The sequence below is a fragment of the Conger conger genome, chromosome 7 (assembly GCF_963514075.1).
Source record: "Conger conger chromosome 7, fConCon1.1, whole genome shotgun sequence".
Taxonomy (NCBI): domain Eukaryota; kingdom Metazoa; phylum Chordata; class Actinopteri; order Anguilliformes; family Congridae; genus Conger; species Conger conger.
Genome location: NC_083766.1, coordinates 52,071,295 through 52,094,441, shown reverse-complemented (window position 1 = coordinate 52,094,441; position 23,147 = coordinate 52,071,295). Strand labels below are relative to the sequence as shown.

General features: G+C 38.3%; 5 protein-coding genes across 5 annotated transcripts; 4 read left to right on the top strand and 1 right to left on the bottom strand.

Annotated features, from left to right (window-relative positions):
* Positions 1 to 5,310: 5,310 nt before the first annotated feature.
* On the top strand, positions 5,311 to 6,228 carry LOC133132279 (olfactory receptor 10C1-like). The gene has a single exon (XM_061247622.1). The coding sequence runs from the start codon at positions 5,311 to 5,313 to the stop codon at positions 6,226 to 6,228; it is 918 nt and encodes a 305-aa protein (XP_061103606.1).
* A 3,251-nt stretch (positions 6,229 to 9,479) lies between these two features.
* Positions 9,480 to 10,439, bottom strand: LOC133133327 (olfactory receptor 4B13-like). The gene has a single exon (XM_061249431.1). The coding sequence runs from the start codon at positions 10,437 to 10,439 to the stop codon at positions 9,480 to 9,482; it is 960 nt and encodes a 319-aa protein (XP_061105415.1).
* A 3,981-nt stretch (positions 10,440 to 14,420) lies between these two features.
* On the top strand, positions 14,421 to 15,377 carry LOC133133325 (olfactory receptor 6N1-like). Its single transcript, XM_061249430.1, has one exon. The coding sequence runs from the start codon at positions 14,421 to 14,423 to the stop codon at positions 15,375 to 15,377; it is 957 nt and encodes a 318-aa protein (XP_061105414.1).
* Positions 15,378 to 17,864: 2,487 nt separating this feature from the next.
* On the top strand, positions 17,865 to 18,803 carry LOC133133324 (olfactory receptor 6N2-like). The gene has a single exon (XM_061249429.1). The coding sequence runs from the start codon at positions 17,865 to 17,867 to the stop codon at positions 18,801 to 18,803; it is 939 nt and encodes a 312-aa protein (XP_061105413.1).
* A 1,980-nt stretch (positions 18,804 to 20,783) lies between these two features.
* Positions 20,784 to 21,728, top strand: LOC133133323 (olfactory receptor 2K2-like). Its single transcript, XM_061249428.1, has one exon. The coding sequence runs from the start codon at positions 20,784 to 20,786 to the stop codon at positions 21,726 to 21,728; it is 945 nt and encodes a 314-aa protein (XP_061105412.1).
* The last annotated feature ends 1,419 nt before the right edge of the window (positions 21,729 to 23,147 follow it).

Below are 23,147 nucleotides of genomic sequence, written 5' to 3'. Positions count from 1 at the left end.
GCCAGTGCCGTATGCTGAAAAACAGCCCCACACCATGATGTTCCCACCTCCAAACTTCACTGTGTATTATGGCATCCAAAGAGTTTAATTTTGGTCTCATCTGACCAGACTATATTCTCCCAGTATTTCACAGGCTTGTCTAAATGTTGTGCAGCAAACTTTAAACGAGCTTCAAACTGCTTTTTCTTCAGCAATGGAGTCTTGCGTGGTGAGCGTGCATACAGGCCATGGCTGTTGAGTGCGTTACTTATTGTTTTCTTTGAAACAATTGTACCTGCTAATTCCAGATCTTTCTGAAGCTCTCCACAAGTGGTCCTTGGCTCTTGGACAACTCTTCTGATAATTATTTTGACTCCTTTGTCAGAAATCTTGCGAGGAGCACCTGGTCGTGGCCGGTTTATGGTGAATTGATGTTGTTTCTACTTCCGGATTATGGCCCCAACAGTGCTCACTGTAACATTCAGAAGTTTAGATATCCTTCTGTAACAAATGCCATTAGTATGTTTTGCAACAATAAGGTTGCGAAGGTCTTGAGAGAGTCCTTTGCCTTTACCCATCATGAGATGTTTCTTGTGTGACACCTTGGCAATGAGACACCTTTATATAAGCCATCAGTTGGGACCGAACCAGCTGATATGAATATGTTCAATACTTATTTTACCCGCTGTATGTACATGTGATTTCTTAGTTTTTTATTTTAAATAAATTTGCTAAAGTTTCAAAAAAACGTATTTCATGTTGTCATTATGGGGTGTTGTGTGTAGAATCTTTAGGAAAAAAATGAATTTATTCCATTTTGGAATAAAGCTGTAACTGAGACGGGTGCGTGGGGGTTGGACCCAAAATGCACGACTCAGAAACAATAGTAATATAAAGTCCGTCAGGGCTTTATTCGGGACGAATCCCAGGAGCGTAGTCAAAACAAGCAAAGTCCATACACGTAGACCCAGCCAATAAAACAATAAATAATCAGAAAATACGGTGCCGAGGGAAGAGGCAAACTCGTAGTCGGTAGACGTGCAGGGAGGTCCGGTAGCAGGAGAGCTGTCAGCGGGGCAGAAGTACAGGCGGGCGGCAGGCAGGGTCGTAGTCAAGGGCGATGCGGAAGTCGAAACCATAAACAAAACAGCGAGGCAAAGATACAAGAACAGTAGGCGAGGATGTGGTCAAAAACAAGTGATGGTCAACGAAACAGAAATCAATAAACAGTGGTCGATAAACAGGCTTGGATCTTAACGTGAAGTCAATGGTAATAATGCTCAAGAGTTGCTGTGACGGACAAGAGGCAGACAATTTCGCAAAGAACAGAAGTGCGACTGGGCTATAAATGCGGATTAGAATTAGTTAGAGAGCAGCAAGGGAATGGAAAACAGGTGCGATGGATGACAAGTTTAACAAGGTCATTAGTAATCGTTAGTAATAAACCTATCCTGCCCTAGCATTAGTAAATTAGTAAATGACATGCACGAGAAACGTAAGGTAACATGAACACATAGGGTGTGAGTGACAGAAAGAGAGGGAGAAAGCCGGAATGCAAGGGTTGCGGAAAGACATGTAAAAGTGTATGTTTAAACAACGACCAGTTAGCGTAACAATAAACATAAATCAAAACATAACATTAAACGAACTAAGATGATAACCACTCAACATAACAAGGGAAAATAATCGTAACGAAAACATAACTAGACATGACAAGAATATTAATCGTAACAAGAAATAAACTAAACAACATGACGAACCAAGACTAACATAATACACTATAAGACAATACGAGACTAAGACAAAATGATAAAACATAAAACAAGGCAAGACAGACCTGAAACGTGACAGTAACATAACAAAATGTGGGAAAAGTGAAGCGCTGTGAATACTTTCCAGATGCACTGTATATGATGGGTGTATGAGTGGTTCCAGGTCAATTAGGCCATGAGGGCCATTAAAAACTAATGGGAAAAGAATGTGTGCCAAAACATTTGCGACCTCTCCTGTGACCCCATACCTGGTCACTTCCAAGGGGAAAGACTCCAGACAGTATCATAGTGCCCTCCTTTGGGCACTGCTGTCATTACCCCAGTGACTGCTCTCCTGGATGAAAACTTCAAAACTGTTGTGATCCTTGTTGTATTGCATTATGTCTTATGTAGTAATAACATGAATTGCATGTAAAATGGATACTCAGGAGGGAGGTTTCATGATAACTGCACCATAATAATTAGGATAATCTGTTTGTTATGGATGCAATCCGGTAAAATCAAGGAATCGGAAGAGATACATCCCATACCAAATGGAGTTGAGTAAACCATAGTTTCAGGAACTCAAGGTAAAACTGGAAACAGTGGAATGTCCTCTCTGGTAAATCATCTAATTCTCTATTTACCCTTGCTTGGCAACCCCCAAAGGAGGGGGCCTAAATTTTAGATTTGACAACCCCACCAGGCTAATTGATGGCACTGCCGCCTGGATCAAACACATGATTTGGCATAAAAGCAAGGGAGACAAGCCTATCAGGGAAGATCGCACTCAACTTCCCACACTGTGCATACTCTGTATATGTGTGTAGCCAAAGCAGGCTGGGTAAGACTATTTACTCTATATTTTTATTTTCAATTTGTCTATTTTGTAATTGAATGTGATATTCTAAACCTAACAACCTCCCTGTCTGTGAATAAACTATTTTGTTTGTAACTTGCGTGATCTCTATGACTCTAATTCATCTTGTACCTTTTCAGCCTAAATTACAACTGAATACTCAGGGGGACGGCATTGATCAAAGACCGACTGATCAGCGGCTTGGTGCATCTGTGGTGGTTTCAAGCTGGGAAAGGCAGTCAAGTTCGGCCCATAAAAGGTGGTGTATGGCTCTTGTAATTTGGCGTGAAGGGAACTCATGGGCGTTTCTATGCCGGTTCCTGTCAAGTTAACTCTAAGGAGCCCTCTAAATACACGCCGACCTGGGCTCGCAACTACCATGGCAGCATTTTGCATGTATTGTGTTGGCTAGACCCTAAGCCTCTGAGTTCTCCGCCGAACTGAGATTTCAGCAATAATGCTAATCCTGGGAGCATATATTGAGTAATTGTGGCGCCGTCAGAGTCGAGTGTAACCACTCCCGAGGTTCGCGCATGTTTCAAAACCAAACTTCTAAATTCTAATCTTAAATGGAGTCAGATAAACGAGTAAAACTATAATAACCACTAAGCTTACAACATGGCCCCGTTTGCGAACGGAGAACAATAAGAATTTTACTAATCCGTTTCAGGCCAGCCGTAAGCGGGATATTGGGCAGGTCAAACCTGTGGCAACGGACCCAGTATATTCTTAAACGTAATTGTGCTCTGTTCTCAAACAGAGGATGATAATTAAAATCTCTTATTTACGTCACAACAGCCAGGGAAAAACTTGTCGTCCCTTCACTTCCAGCTATTCCCTCATTGGTCTAGCTGTCTGGGTTCTACAGGTACATGACTAGGACCTGTAAGGTTGGTGGTTTGATCCCTTACTCCTTCCACCAGGCAACCTGTAGCATTGTGTTTAAGGTACATGACAAGGTCATTGGTTCGATCCCCGGTTGTAGCCAAGCTGTTGGGCCCTCGAGCCAGCCCCTTAAACCCACATTGCTCCAGGAGGATTGTCTTCTGCTTAGTCTGCAGTTGCTGCTGTTGTGGTTAATTAAAAGGGGTGGAATTTGGAGAGGCCTTAGAGCAGGGGTACACAACTCTAGTCCTGGAGGGCCGGTTTTTGCATGCAAGTTTTCATTCCAAACAATTACCTTAGTTTGCTTTCTTTACTGGGGCACAGTAACACCTTTATGATACACTTTCAGTCTGTGTCTGTAGCTGGTGCTCATACAGATGTATGAAACCCAAAGTAGCTCTGGAAAACGATTTGGTATCACAGGTCATGCAAAGTCCCTTATTCAATGTTCTCAATTCAGCCATCTCTCTAGTGCCTGGGGGAGATAACTCATATACCACACAGCTATGCTGCACCTGTAGGAGGGGGGTATTCGGGTGGTGGAAGGTTGTCACAGTGTCAGAAGATTGTGTGGAAAGTGGGTGGTTCTTCCATGATGATATTTAAGGAAAGCCCAAGAACACATTTGTGGAGAACTGTTTAACAGTCTCCTACCAGTCATAGTCATTTCTGTACAAAATTACCAGTTCATTTTTTTATCAGAACAATTACAGGTAACCATGCTCAGCTGGTATGTTTTGCATTGTGTTCGGAAGTAGATTATTGAGTTCATGTTGCATTGACTTTGGCTTGCTTAACCCTCCTATTATTTTTGGGGTCAATTTGACCCTATTTAGTGTTTGACATCTCTTAAAAATCAGTTAACCTTGTTTCATATTGATACAGTATGATTTTTCTAATTTTCTAAGTTGGTGGGATTAAAGGGTAAACATGAAATAACCAAACTGCTCTCACAGATCTTTCATATTTATGAATAAATGGCTAGTCACTTTGGAAATCGACAAAGCGTGAAAATATTTAGGTTACAATAATTGTGTATTTATTTAAACTGTTGGGCTCAATTAGTCCCCAAACATAAAAGCGGTCATTAAATCTTAATATAATAGGAGGGTTAATGTTGTGTTATGCCCATTTGTATTTACTTTGCTACCTATCAAGCTATTGATGCTTAGCCTGCTGAAAAAAACAGTTCAAGCTTGGTTTTGAAACAGCTGGTAATTTCAAGATGGTTATTGCTGGATTTTATACACAGTAAATCATTGTGATTTGCATCATGTCCAAGCTCCTCTTTTTGAATCCAGAATGTCTGCTGCTCAACAGGAAACTGATTCCAGCTATGCTGTAAAAGAGCCCTCAAGAGCTGCTGCCTATGTTCTGAAGTGTTGCAGTATCCCATACTGTGTCACAGTGACATAAATCTGTGGTCTGCTACAAGTCCCAACAGTCCTAGCAGAGGTCAATGGCAGGTACAAGTCTTAAGACTTGTATGTGGTGACAGGTTGCAGCAACTCCTACAACCTCTGAGTGCAGCCATGGGCTGCAGCAAGTCTGAAGACTATCTGGAATCGACTACAGGTGGGTCCAAGTGCCCAAACATCTGAGTTTCAGACCAGCATTGCGTCCCATAACCTGAGATTTTCATGTGCTAGAGCTAAGTCCGAAGACCCGTTGATACTAAGCCCAAAGCACATACCAGGTACAGGACCCACACACACTCACACACACAAACACACATAATGCTCTGCAACTTCAATTGAAATTTGATATGTTTTACAAAAAATTATGACCTGCATGGCTGGCTCCCACAGAATGAACTGTGATTGAATACTGAAAACCATGGAGAACTCATCCGACATCACTTTCTTCATTTTGGCAGCCTATGAGGATCTTGGAAAAAGGAAATATTTCTACTTCAGCTTTGTGCTTCTTCTGACTCTCACAATTATTCTAACTAACATTACCCTTATTTCATTGATATTGGTAGATAAGAGCCTGCATGAACCCATGTATTCGTTTCTGCGTAGTTTATTTTTTAATGAACTGTATGGTAGCACTGCCTTGTTACCTGTGCTATTATTGCATATTTTATCCGACACTCATGAAATCTCCAGACCTTTTTGTGTTTTGCAGGTTTTTTGCTTGCACACATATGGAGCAGTAGAATTGTGTACTTTAGCTGTTATGGCTTATGATAGATATTTGTCCATCTGTCATCCACTACATTACAGCAGTAGGATGAGTTCTTTCAAAGTGTGCTCATTAGTGATGTTTATCTGGCTATTTTCATCCATAAAATTTACAGTTACTCTGTCACTTCAATTAAGGTTACCGTTGTGTGGTAATATCATCCACAAACTGTGTTGTACCAACTATGCCATCATCAGACTTTCTTGCATAGACACAACTTTAAACAACATTTATGGACTTTGCACTACAGTTCTGAGTGTTGTTGTCCCCTTGTTCCCCATTTTATATTCCTATGCAAACATTCTAAAAATCTGCTACTATTTACCCAAAGAAGCTCAGAACAAAGCTTTAAACACATGCATTCCCCAAGTAATATCACTCCTGAACTTCACAGTTTCCTGTGTCTTTGAAATTGTCCAATCTCGATTTGACATGACACATGTCCCCCAAATCACTCTTAACGCTTTCACAGTGTACTTTCTGACATGTCCTCAAATTCTTAATCCAATCATGTATGGAGTCAGGATGACAAAAATGAGGAAAGCTTTGAAAAACATTCTGTCCTAACAGCACTGTGTAACTGACACTAAAAAAAAGGTTAATTGACATTGTTTTTAGCCTTCCAATTGATTTCATGTTATTTGTGACAAACTAAGCATATTTTACAATATTTTATTCATTTATTCATTTTTAAACGTGGATATATATACATATATAGGCATCTGTCTGGTCACCCCTTCCATTTTGGTTTTGTCAGTCCAAAGCACATTGTTCCAAAAGCCTTCAGGCTTCTCGATGTTTTCTTTTGCATCCTTTAGATGCTAAATTTTGTGTTGAGGTCGTAGGAAAGGCATCTTTCTGGTAACTCTGCCATGTAGGTCTTTGTTCTTTAAAGTATGTTGTTTGGGGCCGCGGTGGTGCAACAGGCTAAGACGCAGCGGACTTGCGCTTGCAGTTCACTGCAGTTGCACACCGGGGACAAGGGTTTGATTCTCGGTCCTGCCAAAAGCCAAGTTTGGCCGGCTCACGTGGAGCAGCATAATTGGCTCGCTGCTCCAGAGGGAGGGACTTGGCAGGGTTAGTAGATCGCCGCACAACAAAAAGCACCTTGGGTGCCTTGGAATCACGGAAGACAAGCATGAGATGAGATGGCTTGAAGAAGGCGTGTCGGCGGTGTATCTAATACTAGCTCTAATTGAATGAGATGGGGTACAATTGGCTACCAAATTTGGAGAAAAAGGGAAAAATAAAACTTTACTAAATAAAAAAATTAAAAGTATGTTGTATTGTCCTTATATTCATCCTGTGAATAGCTAGACCTGTTTTGCTACTTTTTTGCAGCTGTTTTTCAGAGATGTGTTGGTTCTTCTGAGCATTTCTCACCAGGTCTCGGGCCATGAACTGTTCCATTTATCTTCCATTTTATAATAATGTTTCTGACAGTGGAAATATGTAGTTTGAAACATTGAGTGTTTCTAGCTTTCTCGTTCTTGATGGAAATGAACCATCTTCACTTTGAAATCCTTGGAGAAGTGTTTAGAGGAACCCATGGTGACAGAAAAGCCACTGTAGTTGGATAATTTAGAAGGCATGGACTTCAGGCTCAGCCCTCGAATTATACTCATTTCAGTTTCATTTCACCCGATGAGTAAATCACTTGGGTCTGGGCCTTAGTAATCATCTTTTTAAAAAGCAACACAGAATAATCCAAAAGGGTTCCCTAACATTTGCACAAGGCCCCTTTCCTTTTTTATAATTTCTAAACAGTAAAAAATGAAAAATAAATCTTGCTTTAAAATTGGTAAAGGTCTCACGTTTAACATTTAGAATTCAGGTTTGCTTTCGATCACAGATTAATTGTCTCAGACATTTAAATCAGGGGTGACCAAATCTTTGCACACCACTGTAGGATACAATGCTATCACATGTTTATGTACTTAGTTTTGTGCCTGCATACGTATAGTTTCAGTTACGTGGCAAGCAACAACTGTGAATTCACTTACAAGCCATAAAGGCAGTTTGGCTATAGCAAAGCGTGCAAGCAGCTTTGAATTACAGTACGGAGCTTATGTTGGCTAGCTAGGTGGAAAAACTTACAAACCTACCTAAGTGATTAAGACATGCAATTGATCTTATATGCCTACTGTATTTCACAACATTGCTCATCACTTTGGTAGCCTTCACTATATACCATGCTAGCAAGCGGCTATGCAGTTTGCAGACTAATATTATTATTGGCATAAACGTACAAAAGTGTGCGTACAAAAGCAGATGTCGTGGTGCATACAATCATGTGATAGCATTGTATCCGATAAATTATGGTGAACCCTGGAACCAGAAATAGGTGATGCAGATATCTCAGGCGTAGCAGAAATTTCCTCCACACTGGCATGGATGCATGGAGATGTGCAATGAGACAAGCTATCCGTTTTATGGGCATTACTGTAGGCAAGTTCCACCGGATAGATGCCTCTATTGTATCAAGGCAAACAAGTGATGTAACCTACCATGGAACACTGGCAGCCTAGCGGTGCATTTATTTGTGTAAAGCAGGGGTGGAGCATATTCAAATAACAGAACCAGTAAACGCACCACAGCACAAGCCATACCGCGTCCGTCATGCACCACAAGCCTCTACGTAGAAAATGAATAGAATGCGTTGAGTGTCAGAACCAGGGTGAATGCCCATTATGGACAAGGTCCAGGATGAGGTGTTCGTTAAAGGGTTTTAAGGCAGGGTGAGGAGGCGAAGAACCACACGATGCAAACGATGATAGTTATATCAGTCTCTATTTCACAACATTCAATTTCAAATAGCTTTATTGGCACGACAAAATCGTGGTCAGTAAAAAAAGCCATTCAACTCGTATCACACTGCCATATGCTAACGTTTAAAAGTGGAAGAGCAAGGATCCTTGCAGCATACTGCATGCAACACTTGAATTTTCACAGTGATTAAACTTCATCCAATTTTATAAAGGAAAAAAAACATTACAATAAAATCTACTCTTCAAAAGGTTAAAACCATAAATTTGAAGAGACACAAGGCACAGTATGCCTTTGTGATGTCCTTCATTAGGCCACAAATTACACTTACATTCACCATTCCCTGGTGATATGGTGCAATAATGCACTATAGGCTGTAACATTGTCCAGACATTAACAGTTTCTGTAATTAGAGTAGCATAATTAAGTCCCTTTAGTCAGGACTCAAGAGGCCTAGTTCAGTCCTAAGCTCTGTGGTAGCCTTCATCATTGAACTGAACCTTTTAACATTTTATTTGGCTTTTTAAAATGTATTTTTCCATTTATCTCTTTAACATCTCTCAACTCTTTATTACTTCACTATTCTCTTAAAACTAATGACTACTCACTGTCCTGGGGAAAAGACTTGGGAAATTTTCCTTTTTGAATTGTATAGACACTGTCACTTACATTGTAAAATGGATAATAGAACACAAAACAGCACAGGGAGCACGATGAAGCACTGTCACTGGAAAGGGAGGGCCCATTGGCCCCCTACTTTTACCCTCCTTACAAATCTCTTCATCCTCGCACACTTATGGTCAAAATACATTGCATACACTCCCGTCCACTTTAAGACATCAGGTAAAATGAAGTATTCAAGCATGAAAAAGGAAGAGTAGTCACATTTTAATCCAATCAGAGTCCATTGACACACAAATCAAATGCAAATAGCAACAAAGTTTAAATGATGCGTTTATGTCCTTTGTCTGTCTGAGTTGTCAACTTCAATATGAATAGCTATATTGCAAAAGCACACCTCTGCAAAAAACTTTTTCTAAAACTTTGCTTTATTATCTTATTTTTCTTCTCAGCTCATTGTTCCTTACTATATGTCTTTGGCAAGGCCTCATGATTCTTGTACGGAGCTCAGTAAGTTTTAATCCGTAAATAATTGGGTTGAAAAGGGGTGGGATGATTAACAATTCCAAAGACATGAAATTGCGTACGTGTTCACTCTGTGAGCTAACCCGGGATCCATATCGACTATACATTGTGTCAAAAAGCACAGATACTGCAAAATTTATTATGGAAAATAAGTGAGGTACACAGGTCTGCATAAACTTCAGTGTGTCTTCTTTAGAATTTCTACATGCAGATATCAATTTTTTATAAGAATACATTATAAAAAGAGCATGTGCCATAAATAAAAGTATAACAATGAATCCAATCACATTATTCAATGTCACAGGCACACAGGAAAGACGCACAACAGACCAGTTATCACAGTACAGTTTGTCTATTTGAGACCCACATAAAGGCAACACGCTTGTCATAGTTATGATGAGGACTGAACAAAATAAAGGACACATCCAGCAAAACATTAGTGACAGAACGACAGCCTGGGTTGTCATTATAGAGTGATACCTTAATGGCTGGCATATGGCCACTGTCCTGTCATAAGCCATCACTGTTAGTGTTGAAAAATCACACATAACCCCACCATATATCACAAATATTTGAAGTAAACATCCATTATAGGAAATATCATTAGAGTCACTGATTATATCAAGCAAGAATTTTGGGTAGAAACCTGAGGTTCCATAAATTCCATTAATACATAAATTACACAGGAAAATGTACATGGGCTCGTGGAGTGTCTTTACTTGGAGAATAGTAATTGCAAGACAAAGATTGAAAAATAACATCATAAGATATGCGAGAAGAGCCAGCGAAAAAAATATATATTTGTTTCCCCTTGTTAGATTAAGTCCAGAGAGAGTGAATGTTGTGACATTCGATGAAAAGGCCATTGTGTGCACTTGTCTGTCAGAGGTAGAGCCTGCATGGAGAACAAACGCAAAATATATTATCCTTTAGGCATATATGGTATATGTATATGTCCTTTTTTCTGGGATTATCAATGTCAGAATTAACCTGCTTGTTTCAGTATATACGATATATATGATAAAAAAAATACATGACCTGGAATAATGTACAGACTAGCTTAAATTTCTCAGTCTTGTTCCACTGTTTCCGACCAGAGAAAAAAGGACAAGAAACAATTATCTCAGTCCTTATGCATACCTTACAAACAAGGTTTGTATATTTCAGTTTGCAATTATAGTTTGCAGATAGTTTATTTTTAGGTTTTTCTGAAAGAATGACAAAACACATTTAAATAATACATGTGTACATGGAATATATACATTGTATAATAGTGCAAACACAAAATAAGAAAGTCACAAACTTCACTATCTAAAAAGTACTTTTCACAGCATTTCAATTGTTGAAGTGTAATACTGGGAATTACAGCACTGAAAATGCTCAGATCTGCCATTGAGGAAATTGAATAAACTGCAACACACTGTAAATATGTAGAGACAGTTTAGTTTCAGTTTAGATGAAAATCAAGTGGTGATTGAGCTATTGCTGTAATGGCCCCTAGGCTCTGGAACAGCCTTATTAGGACTATTGATACAGTATCTGCTTTTAAAACTAGCCTCAAATCCTATTTTTACAGAATTGCCTTCTGTAACAAATGATGTATAGCTTTGTTCTCCCTTTTTACTCACTGGGTTTACTGCGACTGTTTTTTTGAATGTTATTTAATATTTATTTCTTGTGTCTTACGTTTACTGTGCTTATTATTTTACATATTGCTATTTTTTGCTGATCATCCGTCTTTTATGTTGCTTTTAATGTATCCCCTTTTCTATCATATTTTTGTTTCTATTCTGGAAAGCACTTCATGCCCTCTGCTTGAAAGTTGCTATCTAAATACAATTTCTTATTTATCTCCTAAACAACAAACATTTGTATTGGTATTTAATTACCTTTAACATGCCCCTCATGTGTCACTTCTGTATGAACACAATATTTTGGACGACACACTTTTAATATATATGTTTCAAAGTTATGGGAGGTGCTTGTGTGCCGTAGGGTTTTAAGTGACTTTACCTCATTTACCAAGAGAGTCATTACTTATTTGCCCACTGAGTAATAATATGAAATTTGCTGAAGGTCTGTCCATAGTACCCCAAAGTCATATTTTTGTCATGTCAACTTCAATATCAATAGCGTACACCGATAGTAATGGATTTCATGTGACGTCATAAGACAGCTGGCCACCATCTTGATGACTTGAAACGCCATTAGTTTAGTTTCTGTCAGTAAGTGCCAGTGGTCATAGGCCTACTTACAGAACCAGGGATTCGAGACCTTCATTTATTAGAAATAGCCTATACTGAAAAACAATGTTAACCTCAATGGCTATGTGTGACTAGCAAACTTAAATACAATCAATACACCACACTACATGTGATAGGCGAGCTAGGATAATGGCAGTTTTACTCGTTTAAATTAGCCAGCGGAATTTGCTGCAACGAAACCACTAAAAAAGTAGTGTTATGGCAAAACATGCCAAACTAGCAATGCTTATTGCTTGCTAGCTAGATTAACTGAGTGGCTAATACTGAGCTGGCTAATACTGAGCTGGCACTGGAATTGTGACAGCTAAGTTTCCCCTCTTCCACCATGTTTCCCTTTATCTGTGAAACATGGTGGTGGGGGTGTTCTAGTTTGGGCATATATGGCTGCCACAGGTGCTGGCTCACCTGCCTTCATTGATAATGTAACAACTGATGGCAGCAGTAGACTGAATTCTGAAGTGTGCTGAAGCATCGCATCTGCTCAAGTTCAATCAAATTCCGACAAACTCATTGGACAGTGCTTCATCCCTCGGCAAGGCAATAATCCAAAACATGCACAAATGCTCTCCTTCTTCTTAATGATGGTCCATACAGTTTGTTTTGGTAAGCCTATTGTTTGGCCTATATCTCTTTTTTTTCTCTTATTTTTCAGCCTCATAATAACTTTGGTGCTCTTGTTGACACACACCAATAACAGGCTCCAAAGGCAATTCATTCCATACTGAAAGCTTTATTATACCTGCACAAGGAAGCGATTGAATACACCCGATTAAACAGCTGAGAATCCATCAGTCCACTTTTGGTCCCCTGAAATGGGTATGTACTATGTATAAAAAGGGATGTCATTCTTATACAGATCACTCAATATGGATGTAAATATCTTCAAATTAAAGGTGACATTCTGTACCTCAAATGCATTGTTTCATATTAAATCCAATCTGTTGGAGTGCAGACCCAAATATTTAAGGATTGCACCATAACCCTGAATGGGAACCACTTCCAGCAGGGAATGGAATTTAAATCTTATCTTTTAAAATGTTACCAAGTGCTATGCTATGCAACCACTTCACACATTGTCGTATTGCACCTACAGATGATGACCCTCATTCCCTGCTTATAGTTACTGGTAAATAGGGTAAAATCACCTGATATCTTGAAAGCAAACAGGCTCCTCCCTTTGTTTCAAGGCATATATATTTATGGTCAACAGTCAGAAATGTTCTGCTAATACAGCATTGACACATGAGGAGCATGTGGAAGGTAATTCAATGGCCTATTTCTGTTGCTGAGTAGGACTGTGTTTCTATGAGAAGTTTATGAGTCTACATTTAAAATATGTGTCTGTGGGGTATACTGCATAATCTTTTATTTTTTTTTAAGTATCTTCCATGATGAATTTGGAAAGCATCTGTATGAATGGAAAAATCAATTCCATCCGGGAAATAAATTAGCATTTTTCATAAACATGGCTATATTAGCCAAATTAATTGAAATAGCAAATTGTCGCATTTGCTATTCAAAAATGTAGGCGTGCCGTTCAAACTGAAAACATTAAACTATACCAAGTTGCTTGGTTCAATTGAGCTCTGCCATTATTAATGTTAAACCCACAGGACTCCAACTTCAACTTAATTTATCTTCCTAGGCGGACAAATACCTGCCTCATGGCATATGTATTTCAAGTCATTCTTTCCGTAGCGTGCTCCATGAGTAACGATTATGTAGAACTGTAATTGCCGCCTTAAACTGCAAGAGATAGAAACAGGGAGACAGTGTGTGTTCCAAAGTCGGGCAGGTACAGTCGAGAAATCTGAGTTTTTACACGTTGTAAGCTGGTTGATATTACGAGTTTTTCACGTATTCAAATACAGCCCCTCTTTAAATAAACGGATTTTCGGCTGAGCTGCTTTTTGGTAGGCTATTAAGTTCGTTATTTTCGTAATTGAAACGAATTAATCACATCATTGTGGTCGTAATTGTTGTAATGCGCCCAGGACAAAAGCAGACTATTCATTATCATTGGCCTAAGATTGTAGTGGTTTATTTGTCAATTTGACAGACTGGAGGACAGATGTAATTACAAGCAAAGCTGATGCTTCTCTTGAAAACTTGGTAATGTTGAACAAGTACAGAGGAGTAAGGAGGCCCATTTACCGAACATTTGTTCAATCAACTAAAGAGGCTGGGCTACATGCTGCATGATGGCCCAGACGTAGGTACGGTGGCTATTGACTGAAATCAAAGGGGTTTTTTTAGGAACTTTGTCTCTGTAACCCACAATGTTATGTTTGTAAACAAACAATTGCAAACAAATTTAGCACCTGGGAATTGTTTAATTACAAATCAAAAATTGTGGATTATAGAGAAACAAAATCTGTGTCCCAAGACTTATGCTGCTCACTGTATGTTGTTTGCAATTCACACATGTATTCTGTCAAGCCACAGTTAGCCATTAATTGTTCATATTTGTTGGCATTCACAATCACAGAAATGGGACAAGATAACCTGAAATGGATAACCTTTTGGATAACCTGAAATGTTTTAATCTTTTGCAGGCTGTACTGGTTGTAGACTGTCCACACAATGGCTTTTACATCAAATGTCACTACATTCACTCTCTCTGGGCTTAATGTAACAAAGGGAAACAAATATTTCTTTTTTTCATTGGTTCTTCTAGCATATCTTACTATGTTATTTTTCAATCTTTGTCTTGCTATTACTATTCTCCAAGTAAGGACACTCCACGAGCCCATGTATGTCTTCCTTTGTAATTTGTCTATTAATGGAGTTTATGGAACCTCAGGTTTCTACCCAAAATTCTTGCTTGATATAATCAGTGACTCAGGATATACTCATGATATTTCATATAGTGGATGTCTACTTCAAGTGTTTGTGATATATTCTAGCGTTATGTGTGATTTTTCTACACTAACAGTGATGGCTTATGACAGAACTGTGGCCATATGCCAGCCATTAAAATATCACTCCATAATGACAACCCAGGCTGTTATTCACATGCTTACTTTTTGCTGGCTGTATCCCTTGTTTTGTTCAGTTCTTATGGTAGCTTTGACAAGTGTGTTGCCTTTATGTGGGTCTCAAATAGACAAACTGTACTGTGATAACTGGTCTGTTGTGCGTCTTTCTTGTGTTCCTACCACACTACATAATGTGATTGGATTCATTGTAATACTTTCATTCATGGCACATGCTCTTTTTATTGTTTATTCATATAAGAAATTGATTACTGCATGTATACATTCTAAAGAAGGCAAAGTGAAGTTTATGCAGACCTGTGTACCACATTTAGTTACCTTAATACATTTTGCTATGTCTGTACTTTTTGACACAATGTACAGTCGATATGGATCACGGGGTGCATCGAGTGTACGCAATTTCATGTCTTTGGAATTGTTAATAATCCCGCCACTTTTCAACCCTATTATTTATGGATTAAACCTTACTGAGCTCCGTAGAAGAATCCTGAAACCATGCAAAAGACATGCAGTAAAGAACACTGAGAACAGAAGAAAAAATTGAAGATTATATTTAAATGAGAAATATATTTGTTCATTGATTACAAATATACATAAATTAAAATATTACATCAAAATGGTAAGGCATATGAATATAGCAAATTCCCAATCAATTAATGCATGTTTTCATACTGTATGTTGAGATTGCATGTGTCAATACTTGTAAAACTACACTGTAAAATTGTACATTCTAAAAATACATTCTGGAATGCAAGCATGCAACTTATGAATGAATTACAAATGTATTGTACTTTTTTGGGGCACTATGAACACACTATAAAGTTCTGCAAAAATTCAAATGGAGTACAGTATCATTAACAGTTACTCTTTATTGACAATCAATTCATAAATAATCATGAAAGAGACATGAGACCAAAGCAGTATATGAATTGTTTTTATGAGATAACCCTTTTGTAAAATGTTTTAAATAGTTTGTGCACCATCCCATCACAAGGATAACGTCTTTTTAGCATTTTATGAAATTAGTGATTATAAGGGCTGTGTGTGGAGAAGATCTTTGACCATTTCAGGATCTTTTGAATCCATCAGATCCTTTGGTCTGCCCTTGTGGACCTCTTCAATTCAAAACACTAACTTATGATCAAGTTTAATAATTGTGGTTAACCGTTACTTTGTTGATCATGATGGTCAGGAACTTGAATTTTGACCAAAATGTCTTCTTTTAGTTGTTGAATCTATTGACTCAGAACAACCTCATATGATCAAAGAAGATATATTTTACATTAAGATGATGTTTGGACAGTGGAAGTTTGCTTCCTTCATGCCTGGTCAGTGCTGTACCATGATTGGTGAACTGCGATTACTTTTTTCTTGGCCAATGCTTTTAAGGATGTCTTTTGAGGAAACAAATAGCCTCCTTGATATAGCTAGTAAAAGAATTAAGGCTAGCAAAAATAATTTTCACAATTCTGTTGTCCTGCTGCATGGCACTTTTGTGTGGGTGTCAATTTCTATCCATTAACACTGATCGTGGAACGGAGGTATGATATACAGTAGGCTACTGTGCAAAAGTCTTAGGCATCCTAGTTTTTATAAATATAATATACACTCACCGAGCACTTTATTAGGAACATTTTTACTTTATTACACCTACTTATTCATGTGATTATCTAATCAGCCAATTGTGTGGCAGCAGTGCAATGCATACAATTATGTAGATATGGGTCAGGAGCTTCAGTTAATGTTCACGTCAATCATCAGAATGAGGAAAATATTGTGATCTAAGTGACTTTGACCATGGGATGATCGTTGATAAAAAAAATTTCCTCATGCTCTCAGAGTCCTTTAAACCCCAAGCGGGCAGTCATATGCCTTTTACTCTGTCCAGCCACTCTACCATAAATTGATGGAGTGCTGCTCCGTCCTTCTGGCAGGTTCTCCAATCTCTGCAGAAGACTTCCGAAACTTGGTTGGAGTAACTGTTGGGTTCTTGGTCACCTCCCTGACCAAGGCCCTTCTTGCTGGTTACCATATGGCTAACTCTAGCAAGAGTTCTGGTGGTTCGAAACTTCTTCCATTTCCCAATAATGAGTTCTACAGAGAGTAGAAAACAAAATGTCCCTTGCTAAAGGAGCTTTAGGTGCTATAAAAACGCTGTGCACGTATCGAACTGCACAGTCCCCCAAAGAAATCCACACAATCTGTTTTAAGAAACTGTATTTCAATGAGCCGTTTGGACTTGGACATAACTTGTCACAACAATACGCTCATTTGAATTCAGCCTGGCTCACCTTGCAGCTGGAAGAAATTCAAGCACTTGGCACAGATGCTGTTCAGTTTGTTTGCGGAGCTAGCCAGCCAATCAGACGTTCATTGACATTAATAAGCCTTAAAGACCACACAAACTGTTTGGAAACGTCGGATTCTGCATGGTTTCCGATGCTTTTCACATACTACAAACAGAACAATTACCTTCACCTGCATGGGGCCAAAACACTCATTATAATTTTTATCTTTTGATTATTATAATTATTATAATTATTATTACTTGTTTTGTATTGCACACCAGGTTTACCTTGTCCAAAACATGAACTTGAATCCAAACTAAAAACATGGTATACAGTGGGGACCAGTAGAGGTACCCTCAGGTTAGAGGACCTTTGGTCTTCAGGGATATTAGAGGTGATGACAGGGTAGCATAAGGAAATGCACAGAATAAAAGTCATTCAGTGCAACCTCTGGAGTGCAGTGCAGAGGTGACTCCCTTCCAGCACGGACCATTGAATCACAGCCCACACAGGCACAGGTAGCAACATAAATAACCGGAGATTGAAAACACTTGATGACATTTGAAAACAAAACTTCAAACTAGACAATCTGGACTTTTTTCCATTCTGCAAATTCAGGAGAAAAAAACATTTGCTCAGCATGATTTACACATTACAGACATGTATTGACATGTAATTTCAAGTAGTCTCATTCATACATGTATGAATGCAATTGTGTAAAAGTTAGCTTTTGAAAGAAACTTATGGAAAATATATCCTATTATACAATATTCTCTCTCTCAAAACCCAAAGCTTCAGGGCCTGTTAAACATATTTATTTTTATTTAACGTTTATTCTCTATCTTTTGATCATCATATTCAATTTGATACTGGTCGTTACTATCCTCCTAGAAAAAACTCTCCACGAACCCATGTATATCTTCCTGTCTAATCTATGTGTTAATGGACTGTATGGAACAGCTGGATTCTACCCGAAATTCCTATTTGATTTATATTCTGATTCTTTTCAAATTTCATACAGTTCATGTTCCTTGCAAGCTTTTGTGATTTACTCCTCCGTGCTGTGTGAATTTGCAACATTAACAGTTATGGCTTATGACAGGTACATTGCAATTTGCAGGCCTTTAAACTATCACTCAATCATGACAAATACCTTTCTATTAAAATTGCTTCTATTTTCCTGGCTTTTCCCTGCTTTTTCAATGGCTGGAGGACTAGTGATGACTAACAGTATGCCATTATGTGGATCCCATATTGATAAACTTTATTGTGATAACTGGTCTATAGTGAAGCTGTCATGTAAATCCACTACCAGTAATAACATTTATGGGACGATTATTATCTTCATATATTTTATGATGGTACTTTTCATAATTTGTTCCTATTGCAAGTTGATTTCTAGTTGTATAAAGACTACAGAGAGCAAAAACAAGTTTATGCAAACCTGTGTGCCACATTTGCTTTCCTTAATCAATTTCACATTTGCTTTACTTTTCGATACAATGTACAGTCGATATGGATCAAGAGATTTCTCACAGGGTCTATACAACTTCATGAGCTTAGAGTTTCTGATAATCCCACCTGTTTTCAATCCTTTTATTTATGGTTTAAAATTGACTGAGGTTCGTAAAAGAGCCCTGAGAGTGTTTTTAGCTATGAAAGTGACTAACTTGCATAAATAAAAGGGAGTAACTCATTGTTTCTTGTGCTTTGTATTTCACCCCTGTGTAATATTTATGACAAATGCATGACTGATAATGTGATAAGTACTTGTAAAGAATGTTGTTAATTGTATTACCTTGTATATACGTTCAATGTATCACACTTGATAAAAACCAAGCCATGATCTCTATAATACTCTTGTAGGAGAATTTGGGAGCAAGCTGTTGCATGTGTATTTTCCTTTCTGTTCAGTCGAGTCTGTGTCAATTCATCCACTCACAGGACATAATGATCATCCTTGATTGAAAAATACTTGTTACTCTTTATGTAGGGAGAGTTGTGTTGCTAGCCTCTAGCCTTGCTCAAAGTTTGGAAACAGGATACACTGTGACCCATGTAAGCTCAAGCTGTGGCTATCTGTCTGACAGTGAACCTCTCTCTTCCCACCCACCCCCTAGTGTTCTTCAGTGTCTTATGCAAATAACTATTTGATATACGAAACCTGCAAGTTGTCTGTTATGTATCATACATTATTCTGGCCAATATGAGGTTAAAACAAAATATATTAGATGTATACTGCATAAGAATCCTTAATTTAAATTCAAATGTATCGACAGCCATTTTAAAGCGAGTTAGTAGTTCACATTATTTTACTCAGTGTGTTTTAGGGGGCAATGTAACAGGAGGTAACACAAGCCATTTGCTCTACGATCTATTTTCCTTAATATTGTGCTTCTATTAATATCATTTTGTGTGCCTTCTGTTGATGGAAAATACAATACAAGTTCAAGCTCATGTCTCATGTCTGAGAACAATGCATGCAGGGTGGGTACAACAAGATAAGGAGACCTACAGTATGTTGATGGAATAAGCAGAAGCTACCTGCAGGCCTAGAATACATGGTGTCTTCACACAGCCAGTGAGTTTTGCAATATTTGTATAATAATTATTCTCAGCATAGCTGATTACGTGCATAGATGAACATACTTTTCAGAAGGTCGACATTTCTGTATTATGAATGCTTTTTTTGATTGGTCTCATGTAATATTTTTATGTAATATTCAAATATTTTGAGATAGCGGATTTTTGATTTTCATGCGCTGTAAGCCGTAATCATCAAGATTAAAACAAAAAAGGTTCAAAATATTTCAATCTAGAATATATGAAAGTTTCACTTTTTGAATTAAATTGTGGAAAAAAATGAACTTTTCCACAATGGAATAAATAAAGAAAATGTGTTGATTCATGCAACTTCTGAATTGTATATTTTTTGTTCTTATATTGGAACATGTCTGTCTGTCTGTCTGTCTGTCACAAGGTGAGGTGAGGAACTTGGTTTTTGGGCCATGAGCTCCTTCTGGACAGGAACTGTATGAAAGATTCCGCCAAGGATTATAAAGGACTGTGCCAGTGCTTCCTGACCATAGGCCATCATATGGGTGCCATATTACCATCAGGAATACATTGTCAGCTTGTAACATGTATAGCAGAATAATTATAGAAGTGAATATAACAGTATGACAAGCACCATTTTATAATTTTTATTTGTTAAAAATAAAACATTGCATACCACGTTTACATTTCATACCTGCCAAATATGAAGTGAAAATTCTACTTGAGTCCGGACAAATAAAAAAAATGGTATACTGTAAACGATTTGGGACTAGAATACATCATTAACCTCAGTTTAGTGGTCATTTGGTCTTCGGGGATCATACAGTCTGTGATTGGGCAGCAAAGAAAAGCCCACAGAATATAAGCAGTCATTCAGTGAGGCATTTGGAGTGCAGGACAGAGGTGCCTTTCTTCCATGGAATCACTGCCCACAAAGGAACAGATAACAACACAAGAACCTGGAACATTTTGTACATTTTGCTAATTCAGCATGATTTGATTATGGATTTCACACATAATTCCAAGTAAGAAGTCTCACCCATACGAATGCAGCTACTGTTTTTCTGTTCAAGTTAACAATTGAAAGTAGAAACGTATTGAAACTTATGGATAATATATCCTATTATACAATATTCTCTCTCTCAAAGCCCAAAGTGTCAGCGCCTGTTAAACATATTTATTTTGCTTTATCCCTTATTCTCTACCTGATGATCATCATATTCAATTTGATACTAATACTTACTATCATCCTAGAAAAAACTCTCCACGAACCCATGTATATCTTCCTGTCGAATCTATGTGTTAATGGACTGTATGGAACATCTGGATTCTACCCTAAATTCCTATTTGATATACTTTCTGATTCATTTGAGATTTCATACAGTTTATGCTTCGTACAAGGTTTTGTGATTTACTCCTCCGCTCTGTGTGAACTTGCAACATTAACAGTTATGGCTTATGACAGGTATATTGCAATATGCAGGCCTTTGAACTATCATTCCATTATGACACATACCCTTATTGTAAAATTGCTTCTGTTTTCCTGGCTTTTCCCTGCCTTTTCTTATGGTGGAGCACTACTGTTGACAAACAGTATGCCGTTATGTAGATCCCAAATTGATAAACTTTATTGTGATAATTTGGGTATAATGAAGCTGTCATGTAAATCCAGAACCAGTCATAATAGTTATGGACTTGTTATTTCCTTCATTTTTTTATTGATGGTAGGCTTCATAATTTATTCCTATATCACATTGATTTATAGTTGTGTACAGTGCACAGATAGTAAAAACAAATTTATGCAAACCTGTGTGCCACATTTGCTTTCCTTAATTAATTTTACATTTGCTTTACTTTTCGACACAATGTACAGTCGATATGGATCAATAGACTTCTCACAGGGTCTATATAACTTCCTAACCATAGAATTTCTGGTACTCCCACCTATTTTCAATCCTTTTATTTATGGCTTAAAATTGACTGAGGTTCGTAAAAGAGCCCTGAGAATGTTTTTAAATGTGAAAGTAACTAACCTGTGTAAAGGGGAGTAATCTAATTGTTTAATCTGCCTGATGCAGGGTGTGTCTACAGGTGGGCTGGGGTGGGTATTGCCCACCCAGAGGAATCATCTTCCCATCCAATGAAAAACTATTTTTGAGCATTTATAGCTTTCTGACATTTTGTCATTGGTCATCAAACAATGCACTGCTTTTCTATTGGGCATTTTGAAGGTGTGGTTGCGCTTAGTCAGTGCTCCTCCTTTACATTATTGCCAAACCACAACACTTCTTCACTTAACCGCACAGATCTCAGAAATCCAAATAAAACTGTTCATACCTTTGGTTCTTGTTCATTCTTTTCTGTGGTTCTTAAAAGTGGTATTAGTAGTCTTACAGTTTAGTTTCACAGTTGAGTTTGCACTTTTTACAAGCTGTTAGTTTATTTTAAGTTACATTACATTACATTACATTAATGGCATTTGGCAGACGCTCTTATCCAGAGCGACGTACAACAAAGTGCATACCCATAACCAGGGATAAGTGCGCTGAAAGACCCTAGAGGGAAGTACAATTTCAATTGTACCTGTACAACAAAGATAAGGACCATGGCCTATTTGAATTTTTTTAATTTTTTTATTTATTTATTTATTTATTTTTAACGAACAAACAAACAACAAAGCATAAGTGACCAAACTTAACTATCCAAACACTGCTTACCTAGCCAAATAAAAATACCGATACACAAAGTAAATCACAAAGACAACAATTAAGGTTCACAGGGAGGTAGGGAGGGACGGGGAGAGGTGCTGCTTGAAGAGGTGCGTCTTCAGTTTGTGCTTGAAGGTGGGGAGAGATTCTACAGTTCTGACCTCAACGGGGAGTTCATTCCACCACCGTGGAGCCAGAACAGACAGTAGTCGTGAGTGTGAGGTGGAGGTTCGGAGAGGGGGAGGTGCCAAACGGCATGTGGAGGCTGAACAAAGAGGTCTAGCAGGGGTGTAGGGTCTGATGATTTTTTGTAGGTAAGCTGAGGAAGACCCCTTAACTGCTTGGAAGGCTAGCACCAATGTTTTGAATTTGATGCGAGCCATGACAGGCAGCCAGTGGAGGGAAGTAAGCAGGGGGGTGACGTGTGAGTATTTAGGAAGGTTGAAGACTAGACGAGCTGCTGCATTCTGGATAAGTTGGAGGGGTCTGATGGCGGACGCTGGGAGGCCAGCCAAGAGGGAATTGCAGTAGTCCAGGCGGGACAAAACCGTCGCTTTGACCAGGAGCTGGGTCGAGTAGGGGGTGAGAAAGGGGCGGATTCTCTGTATGATGTATGTTGTATTAGTTTCACAGTTGAGTTTGCACTTTTTGCAAGCTGTGAGTTTCTTTTAAATTACCAGCTGACTTGGTCACTATTGGTTTAGTGATTAACCAGCTATCAAGCCAGCTCCAGGCTAGCAATAGCTGATTTGTTGCTAGTCA

Coding starts and splice junctions, on each gene's coding strand:
- LOC133132279 (XM_061247622.1), top strand. CDS start 5,311: ATGGAGAACTCATCCGACATCACTTTCTTCATTTTGGCAGCCTATGAG.
- LOC133133327 (XM_061249431.1), bottom strand. CDS start 10,439: ATGGCCTTTTCATCGAATGTCACAACATTCACTCTCTCTGGACTTAAT.
- LOC133133325 (XM_061249430.1), top strand. CDS start 14,421: ATGGCTTTTACATCAAATGTCACTACATTCACTCTCTCTGGGCTTAAT.
- LOC133133324 (XM_061249429.1), top strand. CDS start 17,865: ATGGAAAATATATCCTATTATACAATATTCTCTCTCTCAAAACCCAAA.
- LOC133133323 (XM_061249428.1), top strand. CDS start 20,784: ATGGATAATATATCCTATTATACAATATTCTCTCTCTCAAAGCCCAAA.